The sequence below is a fragment of the Paroedura picta genome, chromosome 13 (genome assembly GCF_049243985.1).
Source record: "Paroedura picta isolate Pp20150507F chromosome 13, Ppicta_v3.0, whole genome shotgun sequence".
In the NCBI taxonomy this organism is placed as follows: domain Eukaryota; kingdom Metazoa; phylum Chordata; class Lepidosauria; order Squamata; family Gekkonidae; genus Paroedura; species Paroedura picta.
Genome location: NC_135381.1, coordinates 17,844,925 through 17,864,383, shown reverse-complemented (window position 1 = coordinate 17,864,383; position 19,459 = coordinate 17,844,925). Strand labels below are relative to the sequence as shown.

Below are 19,459 nucleotides of genomic sequence, written 5' to 3'. Positions count from 1 at the left end.
TGAGAGCTCTAACAAGCAAAGCAAAAGAACCAGTATTACAACAGTTAGAAATAGAGCAGAAAGCTTCAGATTTAATATGTCAAGTGATGCAGAAAATGCAATTTCAAAAGTAGACAACAGTAAGAGGAGGATAATACAACAAATAGATAATGTATAGCAGTGGTTCTCAACCTGGGGGTCGGGACTTCACAGGGGTTGTGGCAGGGCTGGCAGCTTGGCCAGGGGGGCACCATCCACACAACAGCCTTGCAGGGTAGATCGAGATAGAGAGTTCATCTGCCTGGAGCAGCAAAGAGTGGGATTGGCATGGTGGAACAAGAGGCAGAACTGCACTGAGAAACCCCAGAAAAAAACCAGTTTATATACAATCATGAACAATGGATCTTCACGTCATCGGTCAGTTTTGGTTTAATTTCTGTGAAAGAACACTTGTGTAATTTTATGGTTGGGGGTCACCACAACATGAGGAACTGTATTAAAGGGTTGCTGCATCAGGAAGGTTGAGAACCACTGATGTATAGGAAACACAGTGACATAGAGTATAGGCAGCCCTGGGTCAAATCATTGCTTTCTGGTTATAGTTGTTCCTCCTGATGGAAATGTTTTTTTGAACCTTTCAGTTCCAGTGCTTGGATCCGGAGACAGGCAGGAAGCACGTCCTGCATTTTTTAAATCAGCAATTACTATGTACGTATGCTCATGCCCCCCCCCCCCCGCCAGAAAAACAGCCCTCAAGTCACAGTGTGTGGGTTTAATGGTTTATCACCAACAAGAGAGGAAAGTGGTGTACAAAATTCACATATCTGAATGCCGTAAAGCTGACAAAATATTTCTATAAAAAAAAAATTCAGATTGCAGCTCTTAGGACTTGACCAGCTTTTCAGTGTTGTGTATCCTTACCAAGTCCAAACTTTCGAAAGATTCAAATGAGCAAATACTCTGGCTACTGTTCCTGATATGGAGAAAAGCCAAATTTGCAGCAGTAGTTATTGTGAAATCCAATCATACATACTTTAAGAGGCCTCAGAACCCAGCCAGTGTGTTTCCTAAACTCTCTAATAATTGTTCATGGCCTGTTTATGTGTCAATAAATTCTCACTTGCAGGTGCCCCACCTGCCAAGTGAAGTGTTCACAAGAGCATATAATGGTTGACTAAATAGATACATTCTTGCCCTTGAAGTTCAAGTAATCCTGCAAGACTTTTCCTGGACTAGCACAGACCTACAGCAGAATGAACAAACTACTACGGGTGGTACGTTTTACACATTTGCTTTCATGAATTTCCTTTCAAGCGGTTCCTTCTAGAATCAGAGGCTTGGGGAAGAATGGAGGGATGGGGGGCAGAACAACTTTACAATTTGTGTCTCTTTAATCTGATGGGAATGCAAACAGGTTAATCTACCAGATTAGAAAAGCCAAAGAGTATTTGGTATAGTTCCAGAAGATTTTAAAAAATAATTATCTCTTAATCCTGACTCTTGTCAAAGTTCCAAGTTTAATAGAGCCCAAATCTTGTAGTGCCATTACGGGCTGCTACATGAAAAAGAAAGTGTCTTAATCCCTGTTTTTTTCACTGGGGTGATGATGCATGTAACATATGAAAGTTTAGAAGGATCAGATGTATGCAGTTATGTATATAAATTAACTGGCATAGCCTGGTCAAGGGTAGGAGTCATTTAGCACAGTCACCTCCAACCTTTTGAGGTCTGCCCGTCTTTATCTCAAACTTGAGACAAAGATTCCGTTTAAAATTTATCATATATTTAGCTTTTTTTCCATGCCTTTGTTAAAACCCTACAATATCAGAAGTGGCAGGCCCCGGATGAAGAGGGGGTATGATCCTTCTGTTGATCAGCTCATCAAAGAAAGACCAAGGGGATAGCAGAGGAGAACTCAGTAGCTATAATTATCCTCCGTACTAACAATTCCTTACACCTATATATGGGCACTCTTTTCTTACAAGGTGGAAGTTACCACATTTTCAGGTCGGGCTATGAAACTAGAGGAGACCCAGAAAAGTTTTTTAGAACTTCAGTTGATAAAAACAGGAACCTGTTTCAGCATTTATGAATTATTTAGAGTCCTAAATTGTATGCATTCAATAGTTCAGGAGCTTTTAGCTACTTATAATGAACATTGTACACAAACAAGTAAGCAATTGTATGCATTCCATAAGTCCGGGAACCTTTAGCCATTTATAATGAACATTGTCCTCAAGCAAGCATTTTTATTGAAAAAAGAAAAGAGGTTGAGAGAAGTGAGTTTGCAGGGTATAAAAAAGACAAGTATAACAAAAATTAATTGGAAAGCTCTTGACAAATGTCAGTATACTTTTCAATAAAAATTAAATTTTATCACAGATACCGGGAGAAAGGGATACCAAAAGTGCTACTGCTAGGAATTTAAAAAAACCTGAGGTTCACTTTCTTTAAAAAAAATCAGTTTTACTTCATTTTAACACAACAGATTAAGAAATAGTAGGTTCACAATACAGGCAGAGTCCAGCAATCAAATTGATTACATTTATTAAATGACATTGAACATCTACATTTCCTTACATTTCCCTTTGAAATTAGCCCCTTTTTAATACTGTAAAAAGCTCATCCTGGCCCATAAACAACAAGGCAGGTGCTATGTTGGCTTGAGAGAGAAGCCAGGGTGTGCTGGCTTCATCCCTCCCCTGAATTCAAAGAGCGAAAAGGGGACAGTGGAGTTTCCCAGCCCTAGAATTCCTGAGGACGCAGCAGCTGCTGTTTAGTGCTACAGCCTCAGCTCAATTCAGGCTGAGGGACATTTCTGCACATTGGTAGTACTCCTGCACATAATATTATTTTTGAGTCAATGAAAGACATGCAGGATTGTGCCCTCTGCATTTGGTGTGTGTGGAACTTTCCCACTGGCAATCACAAGTAGACCGAGGGTGTTTCATATCAGAATCATTGCAGCCTCACGAGGCTCAGAGAGTCCTTGAAGATGGCTATCATTTCTTAGTCGTCTTATCTCCAGGCTAAACAGACCAAGCTCCCTCAATCCTTCCTCAAACGACTTGGTCTCCAAACCCTTTGCCATCTTCGTAGCCCTCTTCTGGACATGTTTCCCTACATCTTCCTTCAGTTGTGGAGCCCAAAATTGAATACAGTACTCCAAGAAAGGTCTTACCAGAGCGTATTCTAGTGGTAACCTCACCTGGGTTGATCTGGACACTATACTTCTTTTAATACAGCCCAGAATCCAGTTTCTTCTTAGCCACCGAGTCACACCGCTGACTCATGTTCAGTATCTGGTCTACTAAGACAGTGGTCCCCAACCCGCGGGTTGCGGCCCGGTGCCAGGCCGCGGCTCCTTCTTCCCTCCCCCCCCCGAAGCTTGCCAGGCTGCGAGCAAATCGGACGCCAAAGCGGCCGATTAGCTCGTGGCCCGGCAAGCTTCTTATTTCGGGAGGGGAGGGAAGAGAAGCTTGCTTTAGCGGCTGATTTGCTGGTGGCCGGGAGGGGGAGCCGCAGCCGTTGGCATGGCGGCGGCGCAAACGCGCATGCGCGTTTGCGTGGGGGCTGCTGCTCGTGTGCAGGACCCCGGGCCGCCCTCTCCACCCACTACGCTGCAGCGGTCCGAAGCGGGCGAAAGCTTGCGGACCACTGTACTAAGGCCCCCCAAATCCTTTTCACATGTACTAATGCCAAGTCTCGCCCATCCTATCGTGATGTGTATGATATTTCCTACCTAAATGCAGAACTTTACATTTGTCCCTACTGAATTTCATTCTATTTAGTTTAGCCCACTTCTCGAGCCTATCAAGTTCATCCTGTATCCTGATTCTGTCTTTCTGGTGTGTTTGCGACCCCTCCCAATTCAGTGTCATCTGGAAATTTAATAAGTACCCCCTCTCTGCCTTCATCCAAATCATTTATAAATATCCAAGGGTCAGACATGACTTGGTGCTTGCACAGGGGATACCTATACCTTTATCCATGTGCTACATGGATAAACCGGCCGGGGGAGGTGGGAGACAGCGCAAAGCCGGACTCCCGGGAAACGGGACAGCAAAGGCCGCGGGGAGATGCAGTCTACAACCAGCTTTGAGCTCTCCATTTGCACTGTCTTCTGCACTTTGTCGAGGTTTCCCACTCATAGCTCGCTCCTCTCATTCCACACACACACACAGACCCGAAATATCCAGGAGGAGCAGCAGACAGAGGCTCGCCGGCTGCTGGCCAAGGAAATCCTCCGGCTGAGGCGGAAACAGCCACGAGGCAGTCCCCGCTGGCGCATGCCAATAAGTCCCAGAGCCACTGGAGCAGGGGTAGTCAAACTGGGGCCCTCCAGATGTCCATGGACTACAATTCCCATGAGAAATGGGAATTGTAGTCCATGGACATCTGGAGAGCCCCAATTTGACTACCCCTGCACTGGAGCCTCGCAAAGGCTGGACGCGCCCTGCACAGCGATGCCGGCCTTGCGCACGTGCTCCCATACGCCGTAGTTGCGGGAGGAGAGCGGCCCGGGTCCGCCTTCCGTCCCGATTGGCTCTCCCACGCTGGAGGCGGGGCTCGAGGCGCTGCCCGTCCTACCGGCACCTGTCCCCGCCGCAGTCTCTCCCGCATCCTGGCCGGAGTCCCGTCTCATGGCTGGCGACGCCCCGCCCGAGGACCGCCCTCGCCAGGTGAGTCTCTCCCGCGGCGCCCCTCCTGCATCTCCTTCGGCTTAGCCGAGGCCCCCCTCTCCCTCCCACCCACCCACCTACCTCCATGCAGTAGCTCCCCTGTGTCCTTTCGCCCAGTTCACACCGGCCCCTCCCCGGAATCATACAAGAGCAGCAGATAGTAACGCTTCTGCATCGTTAATGCTTTAAAAAAGAAAAACAAGACAGGGGAGCTTTATCAAGCTTTTTGGCAAGGAGGACCCCCTGAATATATATTTCAGGCTTGGAGGAACCCCAGAAGAAGTGACAAGCCTTTTCACAGAAGTGGGTGTGGAAGCCAGCCAGTCGTTCGATTGATCTCTTACTGTTTTCATTGTGGAAAAACAGATTAGTCCGGAGAGCAACAGGGGAAGTGGGCTCCAGTGAGGTCTAGTGATGTCAGTGGCTGTCTGAACTTCTGGGAAAGGTTGCCTAACCCCTGGGGAGCTCTCATGTTGGGAATCCCTGCTGTAGACAGTCCCCCAGTCTTCCAAGTGCTTTAGTAAATAAAAAGGTATTTCCAGGAAGGTTTATCATATGGATGCAAACACAGAAACTCTTCCTTGAAATAAAGATTGAAATTGGTTAGTGATCAATATTCTTTCAGAAGTTCTTTATTCTTAGTATAAACTGTTTGAATATCTGGGTTTTCTGTAGTCCAGCTCAACCCATCACTTTAGTTGTGAACTATAGTTGTCTATGTTGATGCATCTAAAAACCTTTTTGTTTTCCCAAGTTTGTTTGGGCTGTGAGAAAAGGAATCACCCACTTACATGTGCTCAGTTTGGTGTGAGAGCCAGGTTTGATGTAGTAGTTAGGAGTGCAGACTTCTAATCTGGCATGCCGGGTTCGATTTTGCACTCCCTCACATGCAACCAGCTGGGTGACCTTGGGCTCCCCAAGGCACTGATAAGGCAGTGATATCAGAGCTCTCTCAGCCTCACCCACCTCACAGGGTGTCTGTGGTGGGGAGAGGAATGGGAAGGCGATTGTAAGCTGTTTTGAGCCTCCTTCGGGTAGAGAAAAGCGGCATATAAGAACCAACTCTCCTTCTTCTCTTCTTCTCAACTTCTCTCTTTCCTCTGTATTATTATCAGAGTCAAAACTTGGTAATGAAAATAATTGCTGGGGCAAATCCTCATGAATCGTGGCTCAGACAAAGCACTGAAGGGTCAAACACCAATCTTTGCAAGAAGTGCTGCAATCAGAGCCAGGACCTGGCCATCCTGTACATTGAAGGGTGTTTGTAAACAAGGAGTGCCCTGGGGAAGAAAGTCACCCACCAGGCAGTCTCTCATAGCTTTTACCCAGCACTGCTACAGTGATTACATCAAGATGCTTTGCTGCCCCACTTGTTTGCAAGGGAAAAGGAGGAAAGACTAGTGGCAGATTGGGTGGGCCATTTGCCAAGCTGGGACATTTGAAACGGGTTGTGTAAGTCTTCGGTGGCGTTGATGCTGATGGACATGAGCAAACGGTGCTGCTGCCACTGTCCTCAAAGCACTCTGTGTGTGTGTGTGTGTGTGTGTGTGAGAGAGAGAGAGAAAGAGAGAGAGAGAGAGAGAGAGAAATATGAGGTTCATACTACTTCTCAGATCTCCCCATCCAGGTTTCCTTTTTGTCTCATTTGCATCCATTTCCTTTACATATTCCAGGCTGTTAACAATAGAGCATGTTTTTTTTTGGGGGGGGGGGAGTATTAATTCATAGAGTCACTTGACACAGACACATTCTTCTAAACATGCCTTTGTGATTGCTGCTCCTTAGATTCAGGGTAAGGTCCTGGTTCTGACTGTTTGTGCTGCAGGAATTGGAGGTACATTCCAGTATGGCTACAACCTCACCATCATCAACGCCCCAACCTCAGTAAGTGACCTTGAGCTGCTTTCGCATCAGAGGAGTAAGTGAGTGGCACCTGAAGAAAAATATTTATTGCATTGAAATGCCTTGTCCTGTCACACTGCAGTTTATCCAGGCATTTATCAATGAAACATGGCTGGAACGCACCGGTCTGCCCCTGGAAGGAAGCAGGATAACCCTCATGTGGTCCTTTGTCGTCTCGGCGTTTCCTCTGGGGGGACTCGCGGGAGCCCTCCTTGCAGGTCCTATGGCCATTAAACTGGGAAGGTGAGTGATGTTTAGATTTCTACCTCACTCTGTGGGTGCTGGAAGGTCCAGCACTGAATTGGGCAACAGGCCAAGAATTGAGAAAACATAAGTGGAAGGAGGGAGGGAATATGTACGCTCCAACATTCATCCAAGATGAAAACGCATTGCGGCAAAAAACCCCAGATGTCTTTAAGCAATGTTGTTGATGAACTCCAGTGAACCTTGGTCTTAAGTGAAAAAGACCAGGTCCAAATCTCATTCCAAGTAGCCTGCTGTGTTTTTGCATATGGATCAGTGAGATTCTTGGCCCCCACTTCCTGATCTTGGGACAGTCTGCACACTTGTACTGACTCTGCTTATTTTGGGTATGCGCTGTGGAGTTCATCCAGGAACCATTTCTGCTGTTCTCTTCCACTGAAAACACTAGTTTGGTTTAAACTAACCTATATAAGCTGGGCCTTGAATACAGCTGATGTTTCACTTGGGCTGCTGTCTCATTCTCTCTGCTGTTCTTCTGTGTTTTGAAGTCAGGAGAGTATTGGCTTACATTGCTAAGACCTATTTACTTGGAAATAAAATCCAGGGAAATCAGTAGTACACATAGGGCAATCTTGAAGGACCTCTGCACACCCTGTCTAATGCCTATGTAAGGGCTGGACTCCTAAATAGGACTCACTTCAGAAAAGGAAGCAGGAGTAGAATGGAAAGCCAACGCACCAACACCAGCAGCCCCCAGGCTGTGCACAGACAGCATCCACGGTGTGTCAAATACACAATCTGTGACAGCCTCCAAGGAACAGGGCACATTTTTCATCGCCCATCCACTTGATTGGCTCAGCAAGGAGGCCATGTCCAAGTGAAACACTTCTTGATTTATTACAGTGGCATTAGCAGTGACAGTTCACTGGCCCAAATGTCTTCTGACTCACCAACGCAGAGTTTCTGCATTTTCTCCCTCCTTCAGCTGAACATTTATTTATTTACTTTATTTGTTTGTTTATTATGGGATTTATAGTCTGTCCTGTCCTCAGAAGCTCATGTACTGTCTATCTCCCCATCCTCTTATTCAGCTCTGGTTTATCCTCACAACAACCCTGTGAGGTACGTTAGGCTGAGAGTATGTGACTGGCCCAAGGTCACTCAGCAAGCTTCCATGGCAGACTGGGAATTTGAACCTGGGTTCCCCAGATCCTAGTCCAATATTTTAACCACCATATTGTACTGGCTCTCATAACATAACATAAGAACAGCCTGCTGGATCAGACCACTGGTCCATCTAGTTCAGCATCCTGTCTCTCATAGAGGCCAGTCAGCTGTCCTGGAGGGCAAACAGGGCATAGAGAATGAGGCTTTCCCCTGCTGTTACCTTCCTGTACTGGTATTCGGAGGTTTCCTGCCTCTGGATATGGAGGCTCCCAATAGTCACTAAGGCTAGTTACCTCCTCCATAAATTTGTCTAACCCCTTTTAAAGATTTCTGTACTTGTGGCCACCCCTACCTCCCCTGGTAGTGAATTCCACAGTTTAATTATGCCTTGAGCAAAATGTATTTCCTTTTGTCTGTTTTGAACATATTTCATTGGGTCCCCCCAAATTCTACTATTAAGGTAGAGAGAGAAAAAGTGCTTTTTGTCCACTTTCCATTCCATGCATGATTTTATAAATGTTTATCATGCCCCCCCCCAACTGTGTTTTTTCTAGATTGAAAAGTCCCAGACTCTCCCACCCTTGCTCCTAGGAAAGATATTCCAATCATTTTGGTCATTCTCCTTTGAACTTTCTACAGTTCTGCAAGATCCTTTTAGATATATGGCTACCAGAACTGCTCACAGTATTCCAAATGAGGCAATCCCATAGCTTTATACAAAGGGACTACAATACAGGCTGTTCTAGTTTCAGTCTCTTTCTTGATGATCCCTAGCATGGAGATTGCCTGTTTCACTGCCGCCACACACTGGGCTGGCATATTAATTGAGCTTTCCACAACAATGCACATTCATTGTCATCCCTATCAACATATTCAGAATCAGGATTATTTGTTCCCATACGCATCTCCTTACATTTACCCAGCTGAACTTCCAACTCACCTAATTTAGAGAGATCCGCCTATAGTTCTTTATACTCCATCTTGTTTTTCACTATCCTGAATGATTTGATATCATTTGCAGACTTGGCTATTGTGCTGCTCAGCCCCAGTTCCACACTGCTTATGTCTCTTCCTCTTTTTTGACCTCATCCTGCATGTCTTTATATCTTTTTACCTTCACCTTCTCTTCTCCATGGCTTCGTCCTCACTGTCCTCCTGCTTTCACCAGGAATCACAACAGGGCCTACACCAGAGCTCCCTGGTTAGCTCAGTGGGAATGAGCAGAGCATTGGCACATACGGAGATGTAGGTCTGAATCCTATACCAGGAAGGTTTCAAAGAGAGTTCTCCAGAGCAGCAGCAACACTGTAGTCTTCAGGTTGCATTTCCGGTGGGAAGAAGATGTGGACGTGGTGTGGGCTGCAGCAACAGACTCTTTATTTGTGAACTTTGACAGGTAGCAAGGCGTTCCCAGGGCAGTTCACAGCACTCCCTTTCTCAGCCCCCTACTCTGCACCCATGCTCTGTCCTTGCCTCTCACATTTTCAGGCATGTTGCTCTGATCTTGGCCACCCAATTCCTCTCCACAGCTGTCCTTAAATCCTCCCCAGGCTTCTGCCAAGCACCCTGTGGCAGAAACACTGTTCTCGCCGGGCTTTGTGATATCTCCACCCCAGAGGCAGGCCCTCTCCTGACCCAGCAGCTCCAGCCCCTACAGCCAGCCTCTTCCCAGCTGGTGCCCTTCCAGCCATACTGGCTTATGACCCTCAGCTGAGGTCCAGGGTTGGAAATCCAGAGGTGCTGCTCCCTCCTCCTGGCTTTGAGCTTTTGAATCTTTTCTCCTTCTTTCTCTTTCCGAAGGAAGAAATCTTTGCTGCTTAACAACATATTCGTGATCCTTGCTGCGCTGCTGGTGGGATTCAGCCGTATAGCCAGATCCTTTGAAATGATCATGCTGAGCAGATTTTTTGCAGGGATCAATGCTGGTAGGTAAAAATGAGTCGGTCACTAAAACATTAACTGGAAATTAAGTTCTTGAGTGCACGGCTCTCTGAACATGTCTAGTTGACAGAACCAGGGCAGACACGGGACGTGAGGGGTTGTATAGTTAGACTCCATTTTCTGTTAGGCATGGGGTATCCTCATCCAGCTTCGTTTAGTGGTTAGGAGGGTGGATTTCTAATCTGGCGAGCTGGGTTTGATTCCCCGCCCCGCCACATGCAGCTGCCTGGTTGACCCTGGGCTCGCCACAGCACTAATAAAATTGTTCTGACTGAGCAGTGATATCAGGGCTCCCTCAGCCTCACCTCCCTCACAGGGTGTCTGTTGTGGGGAGAGGAAAGGGAAGGCGAATGGAAGCCGCTTTGAGACTACTTCAGGTAGAGCTGCTCTGACTGAGCAGTAATATCAGGGCTCTCTCAGCCTCACCCACCTCACAGGGTGTCTCTTGTGGGGAGAGGAAAGGGAAGGCAATTGGAAGCCACTTTAAGACTCCTGCTGGTAGAGAAAGTGGCATATAAGGACCAATTCTTCTTCATCCACCATGAAAAGCCTTCTTCTGCCACCAACAACTGGTGGAAGAAGCCTACCTATCACGTCCTAAAAACAGAGGACAGATGTGCAGCTTCACTTATTCCTCCTCCCGTTGCATTACATCAGGGGACTAGAGAGTGTATCATAGGAATAATTATTTACATTCCTCTCCCTATTAGTTCAATGAGTGTCCTGCAAGTGGTGGTGCCAGGAAACAGGCCTCCTCTATGGGGAAAAGCTTGGAGGATAATGTTAGCTGTGGGCTGTTTGTGGAAGGCAGAATTATTCTTGGAGGGCTGCCAGCTAAATGAGCATTCCCTGAGCTGGGAACCATAGTCCATGTGAGTCACACTTGTCATTTAATTATGTAACCAGAAGGGTCAAAGGAGAATGAGCAAGAATATCTGCAAATGTCCTGGGTGCCTGCCTGTATTTCTGAATACACGGGGAACATGCACACATAGAGAAAAGATGTCAGAGGAAGTATACCACGAAAAAAAGGATGGTTCAAAATGAGTATAATAACAGAAAAAAGAACCTATCCTAGGCTATAATAAACAGTTTCACAATGAATGTAACTAAACGTGTCTGGTCTCTTCTTTTAATAAAACAACCAAAACGGACTCCAGATTAAAACCGTTTTCAAGTGAGTTTTCATCAGTGGTTGTTTTTCAACTTAATGTTTGCTAATGAAGTCTTTCAATAGGATCAATTCTTCTTGGCAGGATTTAAATAATATATATATATATATATGGCCTTAGGCTCACAGGTACGGGGAAGTCTGTTCAAAAGAGAATAGACACGTTTAGTTATAGTCAGAGGAAGTATGGGCAAAGATTAGGGAGATGAGAATTGTGTTGGCAACATTCCTGAAAATGCAGTTCATCTTATCTTTCATAGCCGGTATAAAGAATGTGAGTGAGTGAGTGAGTGAGTGAGTGAGTGAGTAGCAAGTTATGCACTGAAAGCATAGCTACACAGTGCTCCCAACATGTGCCGGGTCACAAGTGCTATAGACATAGCTCATTAGGAACTCAACTTAAAGAGCACTCATTTGCTGGGCTCTATGATGGAGTATTGTAAAGATGGAGGAGGAGGAAGAAGAAGAGTTGGTTCTTATAGGCTGCTTTTCTCTACCTGAAGGAGGCTCAAAGCGGCTTCCAATCACCTTCCCTTTCCCCACAACAGACACCCTGTGGGGTAGGTGAAGCTGAGAGAGCCCTGAGATTACTGCTCAGACAGAACAGCTTCATCAGTGCCGTGGTGAGCCCAAGGTCATCCAGCTGGTGGGGGAGCATGGATTCAAACCCAGCTCGCCAGATAAGAAGTCCGCACTCCTAACCACTACACCAAGCTGGCTCTATCAGTTTCCATCCCACCCCATTTTTTGACAGGCAAAAGGGAAGCAGGGGGACTTTTCAACCCTTTTCTTTGGCTTCACTTCCCCTTGCAAGAGCACATTTTATGGTGAGTTCCCCTGATGCACCTCTCTCAGCAAGCCCCTTTGTGCACCTGTAACTCAGCGTGTGTTGGATGTATTGGGTAGCCTGGCCTTGAGGGGTGAATATCAGGCCGAACTGCTTTGTTGATCTTTTCTGCCCAGGGGTAGGCATGAACATTCAGCCCATGTACCTGGGGGAAAGTGCACCCAAGGAGTTTCGTGGAGCAGTGACCTTGACGTCAGCATCCTTCACGGCTCTGGGGCTGGTGCTGGGGCAAGTTGTTGGCCTCAGGTAAGATACCTGGGAAGTGCTGCAGGGATGGGGTGGGGGAGTTCATTGTAGCTTCTGGCCCTGCTCAAAGTTCTTCAAGGCCACCCCAGAGCACTTTGGGTAGTTGTGAGTTATATACCCCACCTTCCTTCTGTCACTCAAAGCTGGGGGCCAATCTCAGGAGGTCTCCTAACAAGGTGCTTCCCAGACCCAGAGCTGCTTAGCTTCAGCAAGGCTGCTGCCTCCTGTGCCTTCAGACCTTATCTTGAGCATCCTGTATGACAAAGTCCCTGTTGCAGGATCCACCAGCAGGAGGCAGGCAACCATTCCTTAACTTCAAAATGTAGCATTAGACATCTTTGTTTTTGTGTGGGGACTTTAAAGCATCTTGGGCGCTGTTTAATTGTCTTCCCAGCTGGGGACCATCTTTGTCATGGGAGATGTCACTTTGTAAATGATGCCCTGAGAAAGTTGCTCTGGGTTCTAATGCTCACGTCGTTCTACATTTTAACACAGAGAAATATTGGGAGCAGAGGAGAACTGGCCTCTTCTTTTGGCCAGCAATGCGGTGCCTGGTCTGATCCAGCTGTTGCTTCTGCCCTGGGCTCCAGAAAGCCCCCGGTACTTATTGATTGATCGAGGAGATAAGGAGTCATGCATTTGTGGTGAGTACATGCTTCCACTTTAGCATCCTGGGGAACAGGGGTGCTGGATTGCCACAACACACAAACAAGTCATGAAGCTGCTCTACTGTAAAGGTTTGGGGTTCCATCCTGAAGGAGTAGCCTTCAGATCACAGCTGCTAATGCCAACTGGCATCTTGTATGCTACAGAGAGCACTAATTTTTTTAAACATCATGGCCATAAAAATCAGCTGCAAGGGATTAGCATTGGCCTTAGGGGATGATATATTCCAAAAGACTTCTAATCTGGCAACCCCGGTTTGATTCTGTGCTCCCCCACATGCAGCCAGCTGGGTGGCCTTGGGCTCGCCACAGCACTGATAACACTGTTCTCAGCCTCACCTCCCTCACAGGGTGTCTTGTTGTGGGGAGAGGAGTGGGAAGGCGACTGTAAGCCGCTTTGAGACTCCTTTGGGTAGAGAAAAGCAGCATATAAGAACCAACTCCTCCTCCTCCTTAGGTTAGTACCAGGTTAGCCTTCCTTAGGTTAGCATCAGGCTACGGTGCTTATTTGAAGTGTTGTCCCCACTGGTATTCTCCCTTGAAGCAGAATTTGGGCTTTGGAATACATTGTTGATTCCCGTTTCCTAATAAATTTTGGACCCCTTACTAGAAGTTGGTCATTCTGTGACTGACTGAGTGGAAGAGCATGGCTGGGACATCCCTGACGCTACCCTTTTCTGGCTCTTTTACAGCGTTGCAGAAACTGCGGGGCAGCAGTGACTTGAGCAGCGAGATGAAGGAGATGTTGGCTGAGCAGGCAGCTGTCCAAGGGGAGACGGCCAAGGGGCCTTGGGAGCTGTTTGGGAACCCTGCCGTGAGGTGGCAGCTGATCACCATCCTTGTGCTCAGCAGTGCGATGCAGCTCTGTGGCAATGACTCGGCAAGTGTAGTGGAGGAGGCTGGCTGGACCTTTGGCTTAGATCCCATCTCCTGTTTTTTAAGCTGGTAACAATTGACAAGGACCAGAATCCTGAAGAAACTCTGTAAGAGCATGTTGGCCTGCTGAGTTCATACTGGGTCAGGGCTGGTTGAGCAGCTGTGGTCCCGCAGGGCCTTTTCCAAAAGAGCTAGAGGGCTGCCTGGAGTCAGTTTTGCATTGCCACGGAGAAGTGCAAAATAATCTCACAGAAGGTACAAAACTGTGTGCAAATGAACAATCTTGATAACTCCAGTTCTGTCATCCTGGTTGCTGGGTATTGTCTGAAGTACCTTTTCCCATGAGCCTTTCCAAGCTATTCTGTCTGGTATTGGTTGCTCACAGTACATTCCGAAATGGAGTTATGCCTTTCTAAGCCCATTGACTGTGATTAACTTAGAAGGGTGTAATTTTTGAACTATAAAATAAGTTTAGATCTTATTTGAAAATAATTACTGCATATATTTGATCCCCCCTCCACACACACACACACACATATTGCTGGTCCTACCCTCACAAGGGAAAAAAAGGTATTTGGCTTAAAATCTTTACATCTTTCATGGTGATAGTATAGACCTGTATTGAAGGTTATTATGAGGATTGAAAAATTTGAAAAAATGAAAGCGCTGCTCACAGATACCCAGCATCTGGTTTCCCCTTGAAGAACCTGGACAACAATATTTGACAAGTCACCCCTTCCCTCCTAAATTCTTAGAAGCACATGATGACAAATCGGGGAACTTTGAGGCCAGTGATCTATACACCTTCTCCCATGCTTCTTTCTTTCTCTCCCCAGATGTACTCCTATGCTTCCTATGTCTTCCAGGAGGCGGGGATTCCTTATGACAACATCCAGTACTATATTATCGGCACGGGAAGCTGTGAACTGATTACAGCCATGACTTGTGTGAGAACCTCCTGCAGCAATGGCATTGTGTATAGTCAATGAGTACTTTTCGGCCTTTGGCAGAATACAAGCTCTTCCCAGAGGAAATGGTGGTTTTCCCACCCCTAGCACAGGACTTATGCACCTTGCTTTCCCCTCCCTTAAGAAAATGAAGTAATAGGGACACACAAGAGAGGAAAATGTCAGAGAGCCCCTATTGGCTATATGCCCACTCAGCTTCATGTGTGTTCTCTGTCAGAAGTGAGCAGCCCTGAGAGGATTCAGACATCAGCTGTTCTGCATTTGGGTGTTTTGTTTTTGTTTGTGTTTTTTTTTTTTGTGATAGTAGTCTGGGAAATTCTGCTTCAGCTCAAAATATGGCAGAGGGGTGGCCGCATGGCCCTAGAGCAGGGGTAGTCAAACTGCGGCCCTCCAGATGTCTATGGACTACAATTCCCACGAGCCCCTGCCAGCGAATGCTGGCAGGGGCTCGTGGGAATTGTAGTCCATGGACATCTGGAGGGCCGCAGTTTGACTACCCCTGCCCTAGAGTCTCTTTCTTCTTTACTGAGTATCAGCAGGACATCTCCTGCCGCAAAAGGCTTTTCTTTAGTGATTCAAGCCAAAGCTCAAAGTGCGGCCTGCAAACTGCTGTAGCATTCTGCCCTCCTTCTGTTTTATCTCCCTCACGGGACCACTAGGAGATAGGAAGAGCGGAGAGGCAGCCATTTTACCTCCCAAATGTTTTTCTGGCCATCCTCAACCAATTAATCAGAAAGGGAAAGAGTGGAGGGGTTCAAACAGTATCAATGCCGTTTCTCCATTCTGCACATATATGGATTTGTGCACACTTCTGTTCATACCCGCAGTCCATGACTGAAACAGGGGTGGGATTTCAGGCAGCCACTGGCTTATCCCCAGAGCCTTCTGCTTCTGCACAGACTCAGAACCAAGAAGTACCCCCCCAAAAGGCCATTTAGTCCATTTCACAAGCAGAAAGCAGATGTGCTGTAAAAGATGGCTCTGGAGACATAAGGTGACCAGGCCAGGCACATTTTCATGGTCGAGAAAGTTAACCAGAGAGGATGTTTCTGAAAGTGGTCCAAAGCAGTGACTGAAAAACCAGTGAATCTGTATCAAATGAGAGTGGCAGGTCTCCTGCCTCAGTGAATCTCCTGTGATGTTTTATTTCAGAACCTCATCATAGACCATGCTGGGCGAAGGATGCTGATGATAGGAGGATACAGTCTGATGGCAGTGTGGGCCGTGGTCTTCATGGTGGCTCTTTCCCTGCAGGTATCCAAGCAGTAGAAATGGAGTGAATTTCAACAGCAGGGGCTGAATAGGCATCAAACTCCTTGAGAACTCATTTTCTACTGTCTTCTTGGGCTTGCAGGATCGGTTTAGCTGGATGCCGTATCTCAGCATGGCCTGCATCTTCGCTTATATCCTGAGCTTTGGAATTGGACCTGGTTAGTCAGCACAGAACTGCTTCTTTCATGCAAAATATGTCAAACTGAAATGGAGACAGCCTTGCACATCACAATAGCATTAGCATTTCAATGAGAGTTTCTGCTGTTTATTTATTTGAGTTTGATACCACTCTCCCAGTAGACAGGCTCCATGAAGACTAATCACCCTCAAACAGGGATTCTTAATCTGATGTCACCCTTCTCCAGTGGACCCCTCACTCAAGAGGCTATGTGAAGCTTAGTAGCAAGACCCAGCTGTTGTTTCTGAAAATATCACTAGGTTCTGGGGGACAGTGTGGAAAGCCAGTGACAGGAATCAAAGAGGATATGGTGGATGTAGAAAGGGAACAGACAGCTCACTCCCTACTGCCACTAAAGAAGAATGGTGTTTTTTAATTATTATTTATTTATAGTCTGCCTTTCTCCTGGGAATTCAAGGTGAATTACCCAGAGTGAGTCAATACAATCAAGAAGATGAGACATTCAATAAACTAGGAATTAGGATTTCAGTTCTAGGACCAACCAGGATTGGCCTCAGGACACCACACTCTCTTAGCAGAAAAATCCTGCAGACATGGTACATGAATGTAATAAAATTGTGCACTAATTACAGAGATAATGGGCTTGATTGGTAATGGCCTTGAGGCTTTCTACCATGATCTTGGGTAAAATATATGTATGACACACTGGGCTATCCCTAATGTAAGACAGTTGTTTGAAGGTGGGACAGGTGTTTTGCCACTTGTAGTATGTTTAATTGAATCAGTTACACGTCAAAACAGAGAACAATAAATAATTTGCTTGCTTTACCTAGCTGGTGTGACAGGAATGTTACCCACCGAGATTTTTGATCAGATGACCCGCCCTGCTGGCTACGTGATCTGCGGCTCGTTGCTCTGGACCAACCTATTTCTGATGGGAATGGTATTTCCTTTCATTGTGGTGGGTATACCATATATACTATTATGGTATTAATTTTATTATTATTATTATTATATTTATATTTATACCCCGCCTCCCCCCGAAGGCTCGAGGCGGCTTTATTTATTTTATTGTATTTCTATACCGCCGTCCCGTGAGTCTCAGGGCCGCTTACACAAAAAGTGAAGAATATACATAGAAACATCATACCAATAACAATTACAGTTGCAACAGTGGGTTCCAAGTTGAACAGCAGGGGTTATAACAATGTATGTGAGCTGATGATGGCTAGATACTCTCTCTCCTATAGCTACCCTCTTGTTTGTGACCCTGGAGAAAATAAATCAGCCATATGAGGGCTGTCCCCTGTAACCCAGTCTCAGCGAAGGGGTGAGCTAAAAGCTCATGGTAGACTTGTGTCAAACACTGCTGAAAGATCTAATAATACAAGTAGTGCTGACCCATTTCGGTAGTAATATGATAGTTTCAGAGGATAGTCAAGTTCGAGATTCTTGAAAAGTTATACCCTGAAAAACTTGTGGGTCTTTGAAGTCCTACTGGATTTGAGCCTGTATTTATGATGTTGTTCCTGACCCAAATGTTAATACAAGGAATGGACCACAGCCATTTTAAAACTGAATGTTCCTTTTGTTCAGTATCTCTTATGAGCTTACCTTTAAAAAGATTCTGAGTAACAGTATTTCACCTGCCGCATACTTTGCATGAAGGTTGGCTCCTACGTAAGATGATATTTTTGGACAGTATACTGCTGTGTATGCACTGATTTTATTGAGGCTATGAGATGAGATAAGCCTTGGGTTTTTAATTTTAATAAATATTAGTACTTAATTTTAAAGTTGTGTTCTACCCTAGGTAGACTTAAATTCGTTCCCTATGACCTTTTAGGGTTCTTGTTTCTAAGAAGTACTAACTTATTTTCTAATGTCTTTTCATTCTCTCTTTCTCTCTCCCTCTCTCTCTCTCAGGAAGGACTGGGCCACTTCTGCTATCTTCCTTTTTTCACAGTTTGTGTCTGTACCGCTCTGTATGTCAGTTTTTTCCTCCCTGAGACCAGGGGGAAAAGCCTTCTGGAAATCTCTGCAGAGTTCAACAAGCGCAATTTCAAAATTCAGAGTTGTGAGAATTCGTGGACCAACTTGGAAGATACCAAATCCACCATGTTATAACCTCTGATCAAATCCACCATATTGTAACCACTGAACAAACTGAAAGGATACTGGAAATAAGAAATTCCATCCCAGCTCTCCTGTTGGGAGTTGAACCCAGCTTGTGCGGGGGTGGGGTGGGATATTTCTAAAATTCTGTATGAAAAGTTCCTTGCCTCAGAATCCATATTTCAACTTAGTGTATGGAAATGCATAAGAGCTGGAATAATCACAGTCTTGAGAGCCAAAAATCTCCAATTTTGAACCTCAAATACTGAAATCTGCATAAATAAATGGGATAGATAGCATAATTTTCTAGGCAGCATTCTGAATAAATTTGAAACAAACTAATGAAAACCAATTATGGAAATCCCAGGTTTTAATATCTGTAAACCCACACCCCTAAGCTGAGGATTGAGGATTTTATACACAAAATTAGGGGGTTACATTTTCTTGTTTTTTAAAAATTCTCAGCTGATGGTTGAAAATGTTTTAACTACCCCCTTCCATATCTTGCCCCCCTCTGTGAGGGGGGGAGAGGCAGGGGACTGTCTATGCCAGAGGTAGTCAAACTGCGGCCCTCCAGATGTCCATGGACTACAATTCCCAGGAGCTCCTGCCAGCATTCGCTGGCAGGGGCTCCTGGAAATTGTAGTCCATGGACATATGGAGGGCCACAGTTTGACTACCCCTGGTCTATGCCATCCATCCTACCCCACTCACACACAAAACTAATCATAACTTTGGGAGGCGATTGTCATTTAATCAGCAGAAACACAGGAGAGGCAGGGAGTCAATTACCTTATTTTTTTTAAAAAAAGAATCTTATGGTACCTTAAAAACTGCACATTTTGTAGCATAAACTTGGAATGTTCACTGTAACTCTCATGCCTTTTGATTCCTGATTTCAGGGTCTTGGGGTGGTGGGAAGTCTGATGCTAGGAGGAGACCCCAGCATGGGGTCTTTCTTTGAAGGACATATGCTGTATATTTAGTATAATGATGCAGTCTTCTCTGTGACCTTGTTGAGCTCTTGTATTAAGGATGCGGATAGTAGCAAGAAAAATATCTGAAGAAGTCTTTACTGATATGCATCATTTAATAAATCCTTTGGATTTTTAACCACTTTTTGAAATATTAGTGCTGTTCTTGATGAGAATTAAATAATATGCTGGAAAGGCAATGGCAGAAAAAATGCTTTGATATTGTAGTATCTGATGAGATACAGAAAACTTTATTATTTACTTAGAGCGAGTAACAATAACTGACTCTACTCTCTAGCCAATTATAGTTT

The 19,459-nt window shown here is 45.6% G+C and overlaps 1 protein-coding gene across 3 annotated transcripts; it reads left to right on the top strand.

The window, feature by feature from the left end:
* Positions 1 to 1,134: 1,134 nt before the first annotated feature.
* Positions 1,135 to 19,290, top strand: SLC2A11 (solute carrier family 2 member 11). 3 transcript variants are annotated; one of them, XR_013226389.1, is made up of 13 exons: positions 4,533 to 4,661; positions 6,447 to 6,545; positions 6,646 to 6,806; positions 9,735 to 9,859; positions 12,010 to 12,139; positions 12,635 to 12,783; positions 13,497 to 13,684; positions 14,517 to 14,627; positions 15,801 to 15,902; positions 16,003 to 16,078; positions 16,893 to 17,020; positions 17,986 to 18,728; positions 18,846 to 19,290. XR_013226389.1 is itself a non-coding variant. In XM_077309132.1 (12 exons), the coding sequence occupies exons 1-12, from the start codon at positions 1,233 to 1,235 to the stop codon at positions 18,184 to 18,186; spliced, it is 1,491 nt and encodes a 496-aa protein (XP_077165247.1). In that variant the 5' UTR covers positions 1,135 to 1,232; the 3' UTR covers positions 18,187 to 19,290. The 3 variants fall into 3 exon arrangements, 2 of the variants coding, with proteins under 2 accessions (XP_077165247.1, XP_077165246.1); XM_077309132.1 differs by lacking the exon at positions 4,533 to 4,661 and adding an exon at positions 1,135 to 1,253 and having other exon boundaries at positions 17,986 to 19,290; XM_077309131.1 differs by having other exon boundaries at positions 17,986 to 19,290.
* The last annotated feature ends 169 nt before the right edge of the window (positions 19,291 to 19,459 follow it).

Excerpts from the sequence above, each read along its gene's own strand:
- SLC2A11 (XM_077309131.1), top strand. The coding sequence starts at position 4,623 with ATGGCTGGCGACGCCCCGCCCGAGGACCGCCCTCGCCAG. Across the intron at positions 12,140-12,634 it reads GGGCAAGTTGTTGGCCTCAG|AGAAATATTGGGAGCAGAGG; the intron begins GTAAGATACCTG and ends ATTTTAACACAG. Across the intron at positions 14,628-15,800 it reads TGATTACAGCCATGACTTGT|AACCTCATCATAGACCATGC; the intron begins GTGAGAACCTCC and ends GTTTTATTTCAG.